General features: G+C 39.1%; 1 protein-coding gene across 13 annotated transcripts in view; it reads left to right on the top strand.

The window, feature by feature from the left end:
* WDR17 (WD repeat domain 17) overlaps window positions 1–16,584 on the top strand; it is a 69,521-nt gene that overhangs the window by 50,104 nt on the left and 2,833 nt on the right. For 9 of the 13 annotated variants that reach the window (XM_077302428.1, XM_077302427.1, XM_077302429.1 and 6 more), the window contains 15 exons: window positions 464–594; window positions 2,224–2,349; window positions 2,864–3,019; window positions 4,347–4,411; window positions 4,968–5,100; window positions 5,914–6,005; window positions 6,683–6,782; window positions 8,853–8,992; window positions 10,963–10,983; window positions 12,265–12,376; window positions 14,170–14,311; window positions 14,411–14,513; window positions 14,901–15,002; window positions 15,971–16,069; window positions 16,246–16,429. In XM_077302428.1, the coding sequence (XP_077158543.1) occupies window positions 464–594; window positions 2,224–2,349; window positions 2,864–3,019; window positions 4,347–4,411; window positions 4,968–5,100; window positions 5,914–6,005; window positions 6,683–6,782; window positions 8,853–8,992; window positions 10,963–10,983; window positions 12,265–12,376; window positions 14,170–14,311; window positions 14,411–14,513; window positions 14,901–15,002; window positions 15,971–16,069; window positions 16,246–16,429 (1,706 nt within the window). Of the gene's footprint in view, window positions 1–463; window positions 595–2,223; window positions 2,350–2,863; window positions 3,020–4,346; window positions 4,412–4,967; window positions 5,101–5,913; window positions 6,006–6,682; window positions 6,783–8,852; window positions 8,993–10,962; window positions 10,984–12,264; window positions 12,377–14,169; window positions 14,312–14,410; window positions 14,514–14,900; window positions 15,003–15,970; window positions 16,070–16,245; window positions 16,430–16,584 lie in introns of those variants that run through there. The other 4 variants (XM_077302426.1, XM_077302423.1, XR_013225213.1 and 1 more) reach the window with 3 other exon arrangements.

Raw genomic sequence — 16,584 nt, 5'->3', positions numbered from 1 at the left:
ATTTTTTGCTTTTTATTTCCATTGTATTTGCTGCTTTGCTTCCTCTAGTTTATCCATGGAAAATCTGCAGAATGTTTCTAATATCCTTGCTTTTTCACATGACTTCTGTGCAGTTGGGGTCTTGGTTATATTCTCCGTCCCCACCTCAAAAATTGATTAGTTATATTAAATTTTTCCACTGGTAAAAAAAGGTTACTCTGCAGATAATGTGACATATGGACAGCACTTGTGTGGGATGGAGCTGTAATAAGGGGAATTAAGGGAGATGGTGCAAAATAACTGGCAGGATCCAACAAGCATTACAGTGATGCATGTGTTGATGTTTTGAATGTGCAATATTGAGTGCATGTTTCAGTATGCCCTTGAATGCATGCTCAAACTCTATTTTTCCCCTTCTCCATGTGGATGATGCCGAGATTCATTTGGCTGCTGATTAAGTTCCCACCCCATTTTGTTTTAATAGATCGTGGAGTGGAAACAGGTGCTTCTCCTTTGCTATGTGGCAAAGTATCTAGGGATATTAAACAAGAAGTAGACAAACTTTCTGGTAATTCTCGAGAGAGAAAACTAAGATGGTTCTCAGAGTGTTTATCGGTAAGTGCCCAATAGTGAAAATTGTTCTGCATATGTAATATAGCTGTGCTCTCAAACTCATTAGGTAAACTATCTTACTTGCAATGTAATAGAAGTTGTGTGATCTCAATGAGACAAACCACAGTTTTCTTTTATTATTCTGTATTTTTTATTGAAGGTTGGTTTTAATCTAAACTAAATCTGGTTGCTTCTAAATTAAACAGAAATCCTGAAATGATGATGAACCCTAAACAGATAATTAAGTACATAGCATGCCTCTCCTTTGCTAGCATTTTTATCTAGAACTTCATAATTATTTTGGCTGTTTACATACAAAGAAGATAGAATAAGATGAGCAGAAGTGATAGATACAAATGTATATAAGAAAACAACCCTTCTTACCATGGGTTAACAGTTAAATATGTTAAATACTTCTATACTTCAACAAAGTAGGCTTTAGCTCTCCTAAGTATTCTGTCCACATCTTCTCAAAAGTATCCATAGAAACTGGATTAAAAGTAGTATTGGGAACATTCTAATGTATAGATAGTGTGGCATTCAAGTCAGATTGGGTGCCCTTTTTTGGTTATATCTGTCCCCTATATTTTTAAACAACTGCTGTATGTTTTAACTTATTTGTATGGATTTTAATAATACAAAATGTATTTTGAGTATTTTTAAATAAAACGGCAGATATAAATATTACAATGGATAGAAATAGAAAAGCATTGATGCATGGTTCCTGAAAAAAAAATGCTTAAAATATGACAGGATCAATTTATCTTTCATATCATGTTAAATGTTTTTGAACCTTTGATGGCTTGTCCCTGGATTTTTATTTATTTATTTTTGACTGATATAGCCCTCCTTTCTGAAGAGCCTCTTGTGGCGCAGAGTGGTAAGGCAGCCGCCTGAAAGCTTTGCTCATGAGGTTGGGAGTTCGATCCCAGCAGCCGGCTCAAGGTTGACTCAGCCTTCCATCCTTCCGAGGTCGGTAAAATGAGTACCCAGCTTGCTGGGGGGTAAAGGGTAATGACTGGGGAAGGCACTGGCAAACCACCCCGTATTGAGTCTGCCATGAAAACGCTAGAGGGCGTCACCCCAAGGGTCAGACATGACTCGGTGCTTGCACAGGGGATACCTTTACCTTTACCTTTTAGCCCTCCTTTTGGACAACCATGTAATAGAGACACCTCTCTGGATATTTGGTAGCTATGCAGTGGGAAGCTGTGATTGGCCATGGCTCTTTGACCTTTGGCTCTTCTGCTTTTACAGTCATGTATCTTCTTGTAAGAAAGGAATGGAGAGCTTTTTAAGGAAACAAAGTACCTTTTGTGGAAGCATTACTTATAATTAGGATATTGGAGACATTCTTGTTATCTGGAATGTACACAGCTTGTGTTACTTTGTAATGTTATGCATTATAGTGATTTAGGGTATATAAAGACTTATCAATGAAATATTTATCCACGTTACTTAGTTTGAGAGAGAGAAAGAGAGAACATATTTTATCTAGATTCAGTTTTAATAAATAAATAAAAACTTTTGAACAGATATCTTACATTTTTACTGATTAACTAATGTATTGACAAGTCTTAAGTCTAAAAATGTCTTAAAAGATATTGGACTATTCTGTTTCTATTATTTCAGCCCCCAGGAGGCAGTAAAAATTTATGGGACCTAGTTGCTGTAATAAAAGGGCAAGATGATAGCTTACTTCCTCAGAATTACTGCAAAGGAATTATGCACATGAAGCATCTGATTAGATTTAAAATGGTAAGCTACGTATGCAGTCTGACTTCATCTTCAGTGGTCTCAGTTACAAAAGAACTGTCATAATATCACTTCACTAGGCAAGGCACCTTAAGAAAAGGGTCTGCACTTTAATGAGAAATCATTTGCCAAAAGATGCATTACAGTTTGAGTGTATTACCTACATTATTGTGTGTAGCATTCATTCCTCCTTGAGCCAATGATTTTTTTTAAGTCTAAGAAGCATAAACTTTTTTGTTTGGTTAGTCAACAATTGGCTACATTTTTCTCCTCTAAAGTACAATTATTATTGGAATATAAGAGCATTGTTATTTTCAGTCCCTTTTGTTTCATTTGGTTGTGTGTTATTGAAAACTTCATTTTATGGTAGAAATAGACTTTTTTCATCCCAGAAATATTTATTCCAACATAAAAACTGCACCAATGGGTTAATAAGGTAAAATAATAATATTTTGTAACAGTAGATGTGGGGGCTCTTCTGGAAAAATTTCACTATTTTTCCATTTTCTTATATCAGTCGAAGGCCCAAGAACTTACAACTGTAAAAATGTCTAAGTTTGGAGGTGGTATTGGTGCACCTAGTAAGGAGGAAAGGCTAAAAGAAGCAGCAGAAATACATCTGAGGCTCGGGCAAATTCAGAGATACTGTGAACTTATGGTGGAACTTGGAGAGGTAAAATACTAGATTATTGTATGATGACGTGAGTTGAGATATACTTTAGAGAAAAAAGAAGGACCTTGTCTTGTATGTCAGTGTGTGAGTATATGTGTTCATATACTTTCCCATTTCAGATCAGATGTGATTATTCATAAGCAGAACTTTTATCTGAACATTTCTTTGGCTAAATACTGAACGAACTATATAAAATAATAAAATAGCCTGTGTACTAGATATGGATTCCAAAGGCCTTGATACCTTTACTTAAAAGAAAAATTGACTGTGCTATATTGATAATGGTCTTATAGTAATTAGCATTTACAACCATAAGAAAAGGTCCTTAAAATTAATCCCTCCCCTTCCATAAACTTTAATGGTATCCAGTTAGGGCTAGCTCCAAATTTTTTTGGGGGGGGGCTGCAGTAACACAGTGCTTAGTAGCCCCTATCTGCCCAATCCAGATCCTTTACATACCGCCTTTTGCACTCCTCACCTGCAAGCCCACCACCTGTCTGTCTGTCTCATACTTGCAAGCTCTCCCATCTCTCATAGTCAGTTTACGGAACTACCTGCATACCTTTTCCTCAGTAGCAGCTGGAAGTGCTGCTGTCATGGCCACCTGTAAAACCACCACTCTTTACCACCCTTTCTCATAGATGCTGGGCAGCTGGCAGCATGGGTGACAGAGTGCTTCTACCAAAAAGATGAGGAAGAGCATGCTGATAGGTGGTGGAGGTGGTGCGTTGATAAGTGTCAACAGCAGTGGGCCCCCACAGAAGCACCAATTGCTGGCAGCTGCCCTACCTCAGGGCATGCTGGTGCCACCTCTCTATCTGAAAGCAGACTTTTGGGACTTGCTTATTCTTGGGACACTCATGCCTGTACACACATACCAAATTGAGTCTTGCACACAATTAAGTTTATTGTATTCTTTAGCAGGCCCTCAGGCAATCAGTGCCCACCCACCAATTGTATTCATTAATTGGCCTTTTAGTTACGTTAGAACAGAATTACATACTTAGAAGCAATATCCCCTTTGGGATATCTTCCTTGTTGGAGAACCATGGTAAGGAATTACAAGGAAGGCCTGTTGAGCAGGGGGAATATTGAATACTCTTTCAGCTATCCATTTCTTCCTACAAATGTGTTTTTCCACCGTGCCCTGATTTACTGTTGATTAGGAGATGTGTGTTCATCAACCCATTGTTGAATTAATTCAAAGTAGATTGTATCCATCTCATTGTTTTGTTTTTAAATACAGGAGATAATTAGAAATGTTGTGTACCTTTCAGAAACTATCAAGTGTTCTGAGATGGGAATAACATTGTGTTCTATGTTTTAGTGGGACAAAGCACTCTCCGTTGCACCTGGAGTATCCATGAGATACTGGAAAAAGTTAATGCAAAGGTAAAGGGTCAAGCCAGTTCAGTATTAGATTCTTTGTTTTTGATTATGATTGTGGTTATGATTTTTTATGTGTTTGGGGTGAGTTGGAAAGATTGTGATGCTCTGTGACTAGAAAAGTAAGTTTGGAGGTATAGTGAAATCCTAATGTCATCTTTGAACAATCTAGACAAAGTTTTCCGTCTCCGTGGTTAAGAGTTGGAAAGAAACTCTAAAATCACACCTTGCAGGGCTTCCAGCCCTGCTCTCTGCTCCCCATCCTTCAGCTTATAAGCATTTAATAAGCACCAATGTTTGCAAATTCTGATTGAAGGTCAAAGGAACATTTTGTAATCTGAAGCAATATATTAAGTGTTACTTAAGTGCATCTATCCTTTTGCGTGCTTGGGAACACGGTGTTTGATTGTAATTTTGAATGCATTCTTTTGGGAAGAATAATAGACCTTATAAAACAGAGTTAAATTATATAAATAATCTTGAAGACCCAGTGATGTCTTATGATCCTAAACAGAGCTACAAAGAAACTGATAGCTGAGACCTTTTTGTTGTTGTTGATTAGGAGAGCTGACCAATTAATTCAGGAGGAAAATAACGATGTTATTCCATACTGCATAGCTACTGGTGATGTGAAGAAGCTTGTCAAATTTTATACTTCAAGAGGGCAACTTCAAGAAGCTTTGCTTGTTGCACAGGTACCACTATATGTACTTATCATGAGCCAGCAAATAAATATGTTTGGATAGGATAAAGTTAGGTATACACTGTTGCCTCTTACATTAAGGTTGAGGTATATAGTTTCAAACATTACAATCTGTTGTTTACTACTTGTCCTGTTTACAGATCCAGTGTTTAAGAAAATGATATTTACTTGTATATTCATTAGACTGTTGCCTAACTAAATATGGGAGTTGATCTTATATATCTTACTCTAGCACATTCTGTTATATTCTCCTGTTTTTATATGCTATGTTGAGAAATACTTTGTTTTACTTTTTATTGATTAGTAAAAATGTAGGAGGTTATTTCTGTATGATGGATTCAAAGAGGAATAATTAAAGGAATATTAGCCAAGTGTTAATATTTGATCTGCAGAAAATAATTCCCAGCCTCATTGATTATTAATCAGATTGGATAAGTTGTTAACAAATTATCAAATTTCCACAGTCCCAGAAATCCCTTGGTCTGTAACCAAAAACATTTATTTGTTTCTTCTACACTGCGTTCTGGTGCTCTGGCTTCATGTATTGTTATCAATTATAGTCATTTGATGCCAGATGGCAAGAGGAGAGGATGTGCATCCTCTATCCAGATGTTGCACCATATTTGTTAAAATGAGAATGGGTGTCTTTCCTTCTCCTCTTGTAGTATGCTTTCTACAAATGGTGATTAAGCAAACTCCAGACTTAACCTAGTAAAATTAGGATTGCATTGCCTTTATGTACAGTAACATCAGTAAGATGAGAGCAGTTCATAGCTTTCGGTTGACATTATGTGGTTGTTTCTAGGCAGCATGGGAAGGAAATATGCAAACATCACAGCCTTCAACATCAAATGGAACTGCACATTTTGAAGGGAACAACATGGAAGATTATAATGAGTGAGTCAGGCAGCAAATTTATTTTTCATATGAATTTATTTTAAATCTTTTATAGCTATGTGAAAGATTTGTGGTATGCAGGGTATTTGGAAATGAGATCTAATACCCTTTGTGCTGAAGTCTGAAAGCTACTGGCTATTTTTTGGTAGACCCTCTTTGTCTATTTGCAACTTCTTTTCTTTAGAATCATTTGATCTTCTGCAGCTGCTGCACCTGTGGCCAGGGGTAAAAGAGCCGACTCCTTCCTAGGGCTCAGTTTGCCACCTGGCTTCATAGCTGGGATATATCTCCAGTGGTCTGGCACTGGCTTACATCTTGCTTACATCTTGGCTTACATCTTGCTCTGACAGGATCTCCTCTGAGTCCCTTATGCAACATCCTCTGAGCCTTGTGATCCACTGAAATGCAATGTTGCAGTAACCAGTGCAAATTGTAAAGATGGGAAGGAGGAGGAGGCCTAGGATGTGGAACAGAGGTGGCTGCCTCTGGCCTGCTTGTTGGTGACAGCACGTTGCTGTTTTATGTCACCATACCAAAAACTGATTTTCTGCTCCATCACTAATGGTGTGTGATGTTGACTTAATGTTAAGATTTTGAAAGCTGACGTATGAACCTTACCCAGTAGATTTATCTAGTTCTAGCTATTTAATCCAAACACATTATTTTGTTTCCTTTAGACTCCTACATGAAGTCAGTAAAGAACTGTCTGAGTGGTATTTCCAGAATGGCTGTGCAGTGCAAGCTGCATGTTGCCATTTAGCCATTGAAGATATTGAGGTAAAGCACTTACTTTTTACCCTGTTCAGAAATAGAAACAATAATTAGTTACTTCTTATTTTTGCATGCAGTTCCATTAAATGAATTACTGTGCTGTTATACATGAATAAATGTAATTTTAACATTACTGGAGTATTCAAGAGGTTGACCCAATGGACAGTGTAGAATAAAGATAAATATTAAAGCTGCATTAGCTTCTCTAAAATGACAGAGAAGCCTTAATTGGCAGGATTTTATAATCATTTTATTTCAGTTTGATCTTTTTATCCTGTTGGTACCAAAGATTTTTACATCACTGAAAGTCAACAGATATTTGGTGCAATATAACCTAGATGCTGCTATGCTTCTCTGTACTCCTCCTACCCCACTGTGTATCTCTGCCTTTGTGTAAAGTTCTGTACCCTTCCTGTATCCTTTTCACCTGCTTAATCAACATGTAGATTGAAGCTTATCTGGGGAAAGAAAGCAAAACGTCTGGCTGGCATTAACCCTTACAGAGAACTGGGGGCAGCCAAGAAAGAACCTTATTCTCCTCCTTCCTCCTATAGCACATATTATGCCTTTTCCCACCACTGCAAATAAGAGCCAATGAGATGCAGGAGATGAAAGTTTTCTACTATCTTATATGAAACATCAATTCTTTCAAAGCAACTGTCATTCAGTCTAAATGCTATTTGTTAATTAACATATTTTGTACTTGATTGCTTATACACAATAATTGATTCATGGAAATGTTTTGCAAAAAAGAAACATAAAATCTAATAAACAGGGAAACCTAAATAGTGATAGTAATCTTGCCATATTCCTTCAGTTATTAATGGTTTAATTTGGCAGTCTACTTGAAAGCTAACTTTCCTTTTGTCTGGGCCTACCATTAAAATTGAAGCTAAGATTAATATTCTTAAATTTATTAGTAAAGCAGTATAAAAGAATAATCCACCTTTAAACATTATCCCTATTGTTATTGAGAAGGTATAAACTGATTTTAAAGGACAATAAATCTCTTAGCTAGTTGAGTGAACTTCTGTCAGTACAAAGCCAGAATTGAGAAATTGTCCTCATGCTTTCTTTCTTATTACATTTCTCCAAATTGTCAACTTTTGTTAATTTCCCTCTTCACCTGTCTACCCTTTTTTCCCTTCTATCCTTTTTCTTTAGTTGTACAGATCAGCAGGGCTGAAAATATAGCCCACAGAGTTATATAACCCACAGAAGCTGAAAATATAACCCACAGAGGCAGTAGGAATAATAGATCTTGCAGTCATAGACTGCTTCTTTAATGATCTCAAAGCGAGAGCTGTCGGAGGATTTAGCGTCAACTATTATGAATAAGCCCTGGGGAAGGATCCGTAGTTAGTATTTACAGGCTCCTGTAGAAATTCCTCTCTGTTGGGCCCATTTGAGACCTTCCCATATTTGAGACCTTGTTACATTACATATAAATTGAGAGAAAAGATGGAGATGCAGCCCTGCTGGGAGCCATACATTTTCTGTAACCTGACCTGTCAGAGGTTTACGTGTTAATGTAACTTGAAGTTCTGTAAAGTCCAGTTTCTGCTGCCATTGCTGCTTTCCGTCTGTGTGACTGCTTTTCACCTTAAGACAGTCAGATAAATTTTAAAAACCTTGATTTCATAATGCAATTTCCCTCCAGTGGGCAATAGCTTGACTCTTGAATTTTTCACACAATTTTTCACACAATTTTTCTCCATTTTTTACTACAATCCCAGTCCTTTGTGCTTTTTGTCCATGAAGAATCCAGATTCGTAAGCAGAGTGATCAAATGGGATCCTTCATCTCTTTTTCACAAGCGTAAAAGCTGATGGGATTCAATTCTATATATCTCGTTCATTAAAATACCAGCATATTCAATCATCTTGTTGTTTAGACTTCTTGGTTAAAGGGGAGATTATATAATGAGTCTAAGAGGCCCAGCTGTGAGATTATATAATGCATGTTCTTTTTCACTCTGTAATGTAGCCTTGCAAATAAATGTTAGCATGCTGGTGTCAGTGAAATCCTCTGAAGGTGCTTGTGACACTTAACAATGTGATTTTCTTATTGAGCAAGCTTGCCATGGCATACCTGATTCGTGGAAATGAGCTGGAGTTGGCAGTCAGTATGGGTACTGTCTTAGGAGAATGTGCAGCACAAGCAACACATTATGCTCTAGAGTTACTAGCAAGAAAATGTATGACTGTTACAACATGGTAAGAACTTTTTACTCCAAATAATTCCACCCCCCAAGAAACCATACGTGTTATGAAACAAAGGACTTCCCTAGCTTGTTTATATATAGAATTACTCAGGTGTGGATGCTAAAATATGGTAGTGTCTTTAGCACACTATGAACAGACCCTTATCACAGGGAAATGCCACATAACGATAGCACGAACTGAGTCCAGGAAAGTTCATTCACATGATTCCAAGCCCTTCAGTACTGCTTAAGTATTATCAGGCAGGGGTTGATCTTTTTAGAGTTCCACATGTATTCTGCTTGAATAACTGACGGTGTATCAAATAAAGCCAGTATAATTGCTGTTGCTCTTACTCTTCTGTCTATTACATTTCTCCTTGCAGTACTTGAAACCAGTTCAAGCAAGCACTTTGAGGACTTTTGGGGTTAGGGGACCCTAGTTATGTGAATCAGCTAAAGCAAGCACCATTCACTGGTGTGTGCACAGCAGATCCAGAGATTCAATTTCAATTTGGGTTTTTTTTTTGTTGATTTTACATATTCTTTATGCCTTCCTGTTGATTTCAACAGGAAATGTTTTTAGCTGCCATTGAATATTCTTTGGAATGAAGTTCTCAGGAATTTCACCTCCTTTACTCTTATCTGCCAGCTGAACACAAAGATAGGAGGGAAATGCCCATTTCATAGGCAACTGACCCATTCTCGCTTGCAGAGCGGTAACAAGATGAGCATGAGTGGGTGTTTCCTTCCTTTCTGAGATCTCCAACTAGGAGTGTGCCTGGTTTTTTAAACTAAAATGAAGCATGTAGGCTAAGTTACAGAAGCTTTGTTAATAAGAGAAATATATTGGTAATTTTTAGTTAATAGCAGTAATCTCAAACTTTGTGTAAGACCCTCCTTAAATTGCGCACAGGAAGCATATAATAATATAAAATATGTAACCAAGTAGGTACAATCAGTTATTCAGACAGATTGGGCAAGCCCCTAAATACTGATATCTAAGTTTTTAATCCACTCTTGCAGTTGAGGAGAGTACAAAAAGCTCTGCCACATCTCCCTGGAAATCATGACATTAAGGACTTCCCAAGTCATGACAGCAATTTCAAGAGTTCATTTTCTCCATTAGTATCATCATCATGTATAATAAAGCCAGGTGCTTTGTACCTATTCCTTCCCACAACACAGCAAGCTGATTAGATGTGAAGGAGAGTAAGCCCACAGCATTTAAGGTCTGTACAAGAGACACTTAAGAGAAGTAAATGGGGACTATTGCCCATTTAACTCAATTTTCTTCCCATGTGTTTAAAATTGACCCAAGTGGGATGCTTGCAGCCTACTAGATTTCATTCACTATAAGGTGATGATACTATACTACTGCATGCTGGTATAGCTGTTCCATTCTTATCTGTTAATCATCATAGTCCCTTTCACTTTTTGCAAATGCTATGCTTGGAGTATTTGACTATATAGAGGCAGAACAATGTCCTGAATGGATAAAGGAGAAATACTGCCAGATTTTACAACTTTGCCCTTTGTTTCCTAGTATGAATGCTAAGTTTTAAGCAAGCATTTCCTTCTTAGTTAGATCTGTTTCTTTTATTTTACAGTTTGTAGGCCTATTGTAGACAGAAAATTAGAATCTTTATATGGCTTTCAGAATATTCTAATAAGACAAAAGAGGTCTTTTTAAATTGATGGCTACATTCTCAAAGGTAGAGATTTTTTGTTTTAAAAATGGGGAATGTTGAAACTGTGACAATACAATTTGCATGTTTGAAAACTAAACCAACCTTTGATGTTTGCATCAGAATTGAAATGATCAGGGTAGTGATTTGGTAAATTGTGTTTTCTGTTTCTGCTTATTTTCATCCTATTTTCTCTTGCTCCTACCACCCTGCTCCCAATTTTCCTTGTGTTGATTCATTTTTTAATTCAATGTTGGTTCATGGTTTAATTTGTTTCAATTTGAACATCTTTTTAAAGCTTCCCTTCCCTTGGATACAGGTACTTACTTGTTTCTAGAGATATTCAAATCAACTTTCTTCAAAGACTTGGGTTGGATCCAGCCAAGTTTTCCACAGCAGAATAGGGGAGGAGGTTGTTCCCTTTGACCACCAAAAAGGCCATAATGGAGATCTTGAGACTTGAATAAACAAAAGCCATATGGGGAAGGGGATATAGTAGGAATGAGAATTAGATTAGATTGATTGGAAAAGATGACTGCATTCAACCCATGCTCTTTATAGTTAGATTAAAAGGCCTTTGTTGGCTTTCTAATAGAGTAAAATATTTTGCATGATTTGTATAAAATCCAAGAGGAACAGGTTTCAAGAAAAACATAATAGTATGGATTTCTGATGAGGTTTGCAAGCATTTTCTTAAGACACCTTTGGACATTTGTGTGTGATGGGATGTTATTTGTATCTTGATCCATATTATCTAGACAGTCATACACTTTAGAAACCATTCCTTTGCTTGCCAAATTGATGAGTATACACATACAGAAATTCCCTTACCCTCAACCTGTTTCCCCCTAAGAAGACTGATGGAAGTCTCTGAGACTGAAAACAACTATTTTAGCAGTACAATGAAAGATATGCTTTCAGCTTTGAATAATAAATCCACTTGATGAAGATTCTTCCCCAAACCATGTTCAGATTGCCACTGATACACATTGCTTTTATGGCTCTTTGCGAATACTCTAGGAATTTGATGTGGTTGTATCAGCGTGCATTTTCACTAGCCCCTTCTCTCAGTTCTGTACTATATTGTCTCTTACTTTACTACTAGAGCTGATTGCAACACTCAGACTGTTTATGTACTGGAGGTTTCATGCTTGGTTGCAAGCTGGAGGTTTAGTCATGGCAGGTTGCCCCACCTCTTCCTGCACCCACACGAGGGAGCATTTGGCCCAGTGCATCTCACCCGCCCCCAATTTGTGCTCCTGCACAGGAGCTGGGGCAGTGAAGTTCCCAGTGCATAAACATTCTCAGAATGGCTTCATTTTACCATGTTTTACAGTTGATTAGGAGAGGAACAAGAAGTAACCATGCAATATTAACTCTCATATCGCTTTTCCACCTTTACATATTTCTGAGTATGGCCCTGACTGGGATAGCCCAGGCTAGCCTGGTCTTATCAGATGTCAGAGGTGAAGCAGGGTCAGCCCTGGCTAATATTTGCATGGGATATTTCCAAGGAAAACCAAGGTCGTGACACACCTGTGACTTGAAGAAATCTTCTGCCACCAAGCAACTGTGACCTCTTTCTGTTGTTTCCCCACAGGGATTTAGCTGCAGAACTTCTCATGATGATTCCTAATAATGAGCTACATTTAGTAAAGCTGTGTGCTTTCTGTCCTGGAGGCACAGCAGAGATAAATGACCTACATGAAAAGGTATGTTTAAAAAGCCAACTATCTTTTAATTATTCATGTAGATAGCAGAGGATATTTTACATTTATTTAACAACTAGGAAAAGAGCCCATTGTAACCCAAATACAATGGGCGCTAGAATGGGAAGGACAGGGCAGCAGGGAGGAAGGAAGCAAACCTTAAAGGAGCCGTCGTAGAGGGCCGGCGGTGGGCGGCGGGCGGCCATTTTTTGAGCTTCTTCGGCGGCGGGCGGTGGCGGCGGGCGGCGGCGGGCGGCCATTTCTTGAGGTTCTTCGGTGGCGGGCGGCGGGCGGCGGCGGGTGGCCATTTATTGAGGTTCTTTGGTGGCGGGCGGCGGCGGCAGGCGGTGGGCGGCCATTTTTCGAGCTTCTTCGTCCTAAGGGACGGGAGTCCCCGGCAGCCGCCCTGCGTGCGGCTGCCGGGGACTCCGTAGCCGGTGGCCTGACGCCTCGGGAGGCGCTTTGCGCCTCCCGAGGCGTCAGGCCACCGGCCAAGGAGCAACTGCGAGCCGCGCTGCGCGCAGCTTGCAGTTGCTCCGGCAAGGAATCAAAGGGACCAATCGGCAGGCCCTTTGCGCCTGCCAATTGGTCCTTCCGATAGTCTGTCCGGGGGAAGGGGCCAATCGGCACCCTTCCTCATCCCGGACACAGCCCGCCTTCCACGGGCTTACTGTTTTATTTAGTCCGTGGCGCCCGTGGCGCCATGGGCGGTGTAAAGACTAGATGTAAATGTGATAAAACTCTGTATGTATTTTAATCAGAATCTTATTTGTTAATTTTGCCTCACTGTTTTTCATATTTGCTATCTGTCCTATGTGTGTGCAGGGATATTACCTTTATCTCCCTGACCATTTCTTTCTTATGGAAGAAAGGTACCTATATGTGAATGAAGTTATGGGTCCAACTGAGATATGCTGAATATGATTTCACAGTTTTAATGTAGAGACATCAGCATGAAAAACTTTAATGTAGATTAGATAGCATGACAGTTTCTGGAAGCAAAGTGTGCTGTAGCTTTGTTTGAACACTGGAGGTTAATCCAGTCATCTGCAGGCATAGCAGCTATGCTCAGTGAAGACATAGAGGACTCAGCCCAGTTCTTTCTCCCTGCCAATGCAGCAACATGTATATAAGCATTACAGAAAGTGTGTGCGCCTGTCATGTTTCCACTCAGCACTCTCTCTCTTTGGTGTAGTGGTTTGGTGTAGTGGTTAGGAGTGCGGACTTCTAATTTGGCATGCCAGGTTCGATTCTGCGCTCCCCCACATGCAACCAGCTGGGTGACCTTGGGCTCGCCACGGCACTGATAAAACTGTTCTGACCGGGCAGTGATATCAGCGCTCTCTCAGCCTCACCCACCCCACAGGGTGTCTGTTGTGGGGAGAGAAATGGGAAGGCAACTGTAAGCCGCTCTCAGCCTCCTTCGGGTAGGGAAAAGTGACATATAAGAACCAACTCTTCTTCTTTCTTCTTTCTTCTTCTTCTTCTATTCCAACCTGCAAATCCCTTGTACTCTTGAGCATGGCTAACTTTGCATAGCACAGAGAGGATGGTATAGATGAGGATATGAAAGTTGCACACAGCCTGTTTTTTCCCTGCGATGCCTGCTTGTGTCTCTATTCACTCATGTTGGTTGATGGAACCAAGAGCCCTGCAAGGTTTCTCCTTGGGCTGTCACGACTTTCCCGTTCAACTGTCTCAAGTCTCTGCTGTGTGCCATACCAGCTTTGTACTATGCAATGGAATTGCTCTTTACAAATGGCATTTATTCCTTTTGTACATGTTTTCTTTTTCAGTGCAGCCTACCAGGTGTAGAAGAATGTATACAGTTAGCACAAGCAGCTGAGACAGAAGGAAATACATTTGAGTCAATAAAGTATTATTTGTTAACTATCGAACCAGAAAAAGCACTTCCTATAGGCATTCATTATGTCAAAGGTAGGGTTCTATATAATAGGCGGGAGGGTTCCCACATTTGTTTGTTTTTTCTCTATCCTGCAGCAGTTGAGATTTTTTTGTTTCCATTTATATTCCCAGAGCAAATCAGTAGCTCCAGTTGGACCCTTGATTCAGTCTGCCCGTTTCTTGATCTTCTAAGTTATATACGTACAGAGAGGCTGTTGCTGCATAAATGTAGTGAGTAAGTATACTTCCCTCTATAGCTAAGTAACCAGATCTCAGCTATTTTTATTATTTGATCCAAGCATATGTAGTCTGGGATATGCAACCAGATTAAAACATGAGGCAGAGACATTCATTCATCTTTGCCAAGTCTGAGAAAATCTGTTTGTCCTTTGCTGTGTATCTTCTGAAAACAAGAAAATTAAACTTTGCTCCATCATATTTCTTTCCCTGCTTGTGTGTGTGTGTGTGCGCAAGAAACAGTGTTTGGGTGGAGTGGTGTCTGTTAACCTGTCTAAGTGGCATTGGGTTTTTTGATTATGTGTTAATAATCCTCTTGCAAAACTAATGGTGCAAAAGAACAGAAACTCTGATTTGTTTTTGAATAAATGCAATTTTGTTTCAGACTTCGGAATGAATTGTTAATATTGTATGGCTATATTGGTGCTCTGCTGGCTATTAGAAGACAGTACACTAGTATTGTTCCTGCACTTTATGAATATACAAGGTAACAGCCTTTGCTTTTTTTAAAGTGTTGCCTCAAAAAGTGTCAGCTGGGATTATGATGAGCTTTTATATATTATGTTTCCCCGAAGTTAATTATTCTGGAATCCCAGCCTGCCAGTTACTGCAAAAACAATTTCCACAAACTACCTCTGATCTCCCATTAGCTTTTGAAAATTTGTAAATCCTTTTGAAATGTGACTAATCCATCTTAAAAGTACGTTTAACCAATTTAACAGCAGTTACAAGTTCTGTATAATGACCATTCGACAATTGGGGTTTGTGTGACAGGAGGACAGAAATGGAGGCCAACAAAGAGGACGCACACACCAAAGTATACTTTTGGCATTAAATTAGGCCACAGCTTTATTAACCTCCAGCAGGAGCATCAGTGCAACATTGGTGGTTCTCTAACTGCAGGCATATCTTTATTCCAGCAGTGAAAACCAGAGCTGCTGAGCACTTGGCTTTGCATGGAGCACAACTCCCCTTACCAGCAGGAATCCCCATTGGGTGGCATTCAGTAGGGAAACCCCATGAGCCTCTACTTGGTTCCCCCTGCCACCCAGAAATGCAAGGCTACCTGGACTACCCAGGAAGGGTGATGGTGCCATAGCTCAACATCCACACAGCCTCTTACGGAAGCCCCCCATGAGGCATGTCTGGTGCACAGATTTGGACTGACTACAAAAGGATCTGCCCTTGCTAATGTCAAGAGTTTATTATTATCATCATCATCTCATAAATTATGAATATAAATTTTCATGTTTATGAGGCTTGCAAAGTGCTCCCCAACAAAGCTGGGCAAAGTTCAGAAATACTTGCAAAATAAGTTCATTTGCTATGCTATAATTTTATTTGTGTACTATATTGTATTTGAAGTATGGCTAGTATTATATAAGTGATGCAGATTCCATCATACAGTGCTAGAATATATTACAATTTTTCAAAACTTGTTACTGCATTTTTTAGCCAGCTTTTGAAAAGACGGGAGGTGTGCGTACCCTTGAAAATTGAGCAACTCTCTGAGGAACTTGATGCTTGGAGAGCTTGTACTCGATCATTAAACAAGTAAGTGCGTGTAGCTAAAATGTGGATATTGTGAATTCCATGATTTCCTCCTTCTGTGGGGGGGGGGCTAATATAACTAGAATTCCGTGAAAATTTAGTTGCTATTTTTAAAACGCTCGTTGGGTTGGCATTGCTAGAATTTTATAACAAATACACATCATGTTTTTTTCTCATAGATCTGCTGAAGAATTACCATGTACACCTCCATCTAAACTGCAACAAGAGGTTTATGCAACATTACTATCTCGAATAAAAGAAGAACCTCTGAAAGGAATGGAAGGACCAGATTATGTTACAGGCTCTAACCTTCCTAGTCATTCAGATGTTCATATTTCTTGCTTGACTGGATTAAGAATACAGGTACTAGTTAACAGAACCAGGTTATTTGTAAAACCTTCACAAAAAGGGTTAGTATTTACAATCAACAGTCGTGTTGCCGGGTTCTAGATTCCAGGGCTAAAACTACTCATCTCAAGGGCTCATAATGCTCACCATCAATACAGAGATGAGTGTAC

The sequence above is a fragment of the Paroedura picta genome, chromosome 10 (genome assembly GCF_049243985.1).
Source record: "Paroedura picta isolate Pp20150507F chromosome 10, Ppicta_v3.0, whole genome shotgun sequence".
In the NCBI taxonomy this organism is placed as follows: domain Eukaryota; kingdom Metazoa; phylum Chordata; class Lepidosauria; order Squamata; family Gekkonidae; genus Paroedura; species Paroedura picta.
Note: the sequence above shows the minus strand (reverse complement) of the source record. Positions and strands in the feature narration are given on the sequence as shown.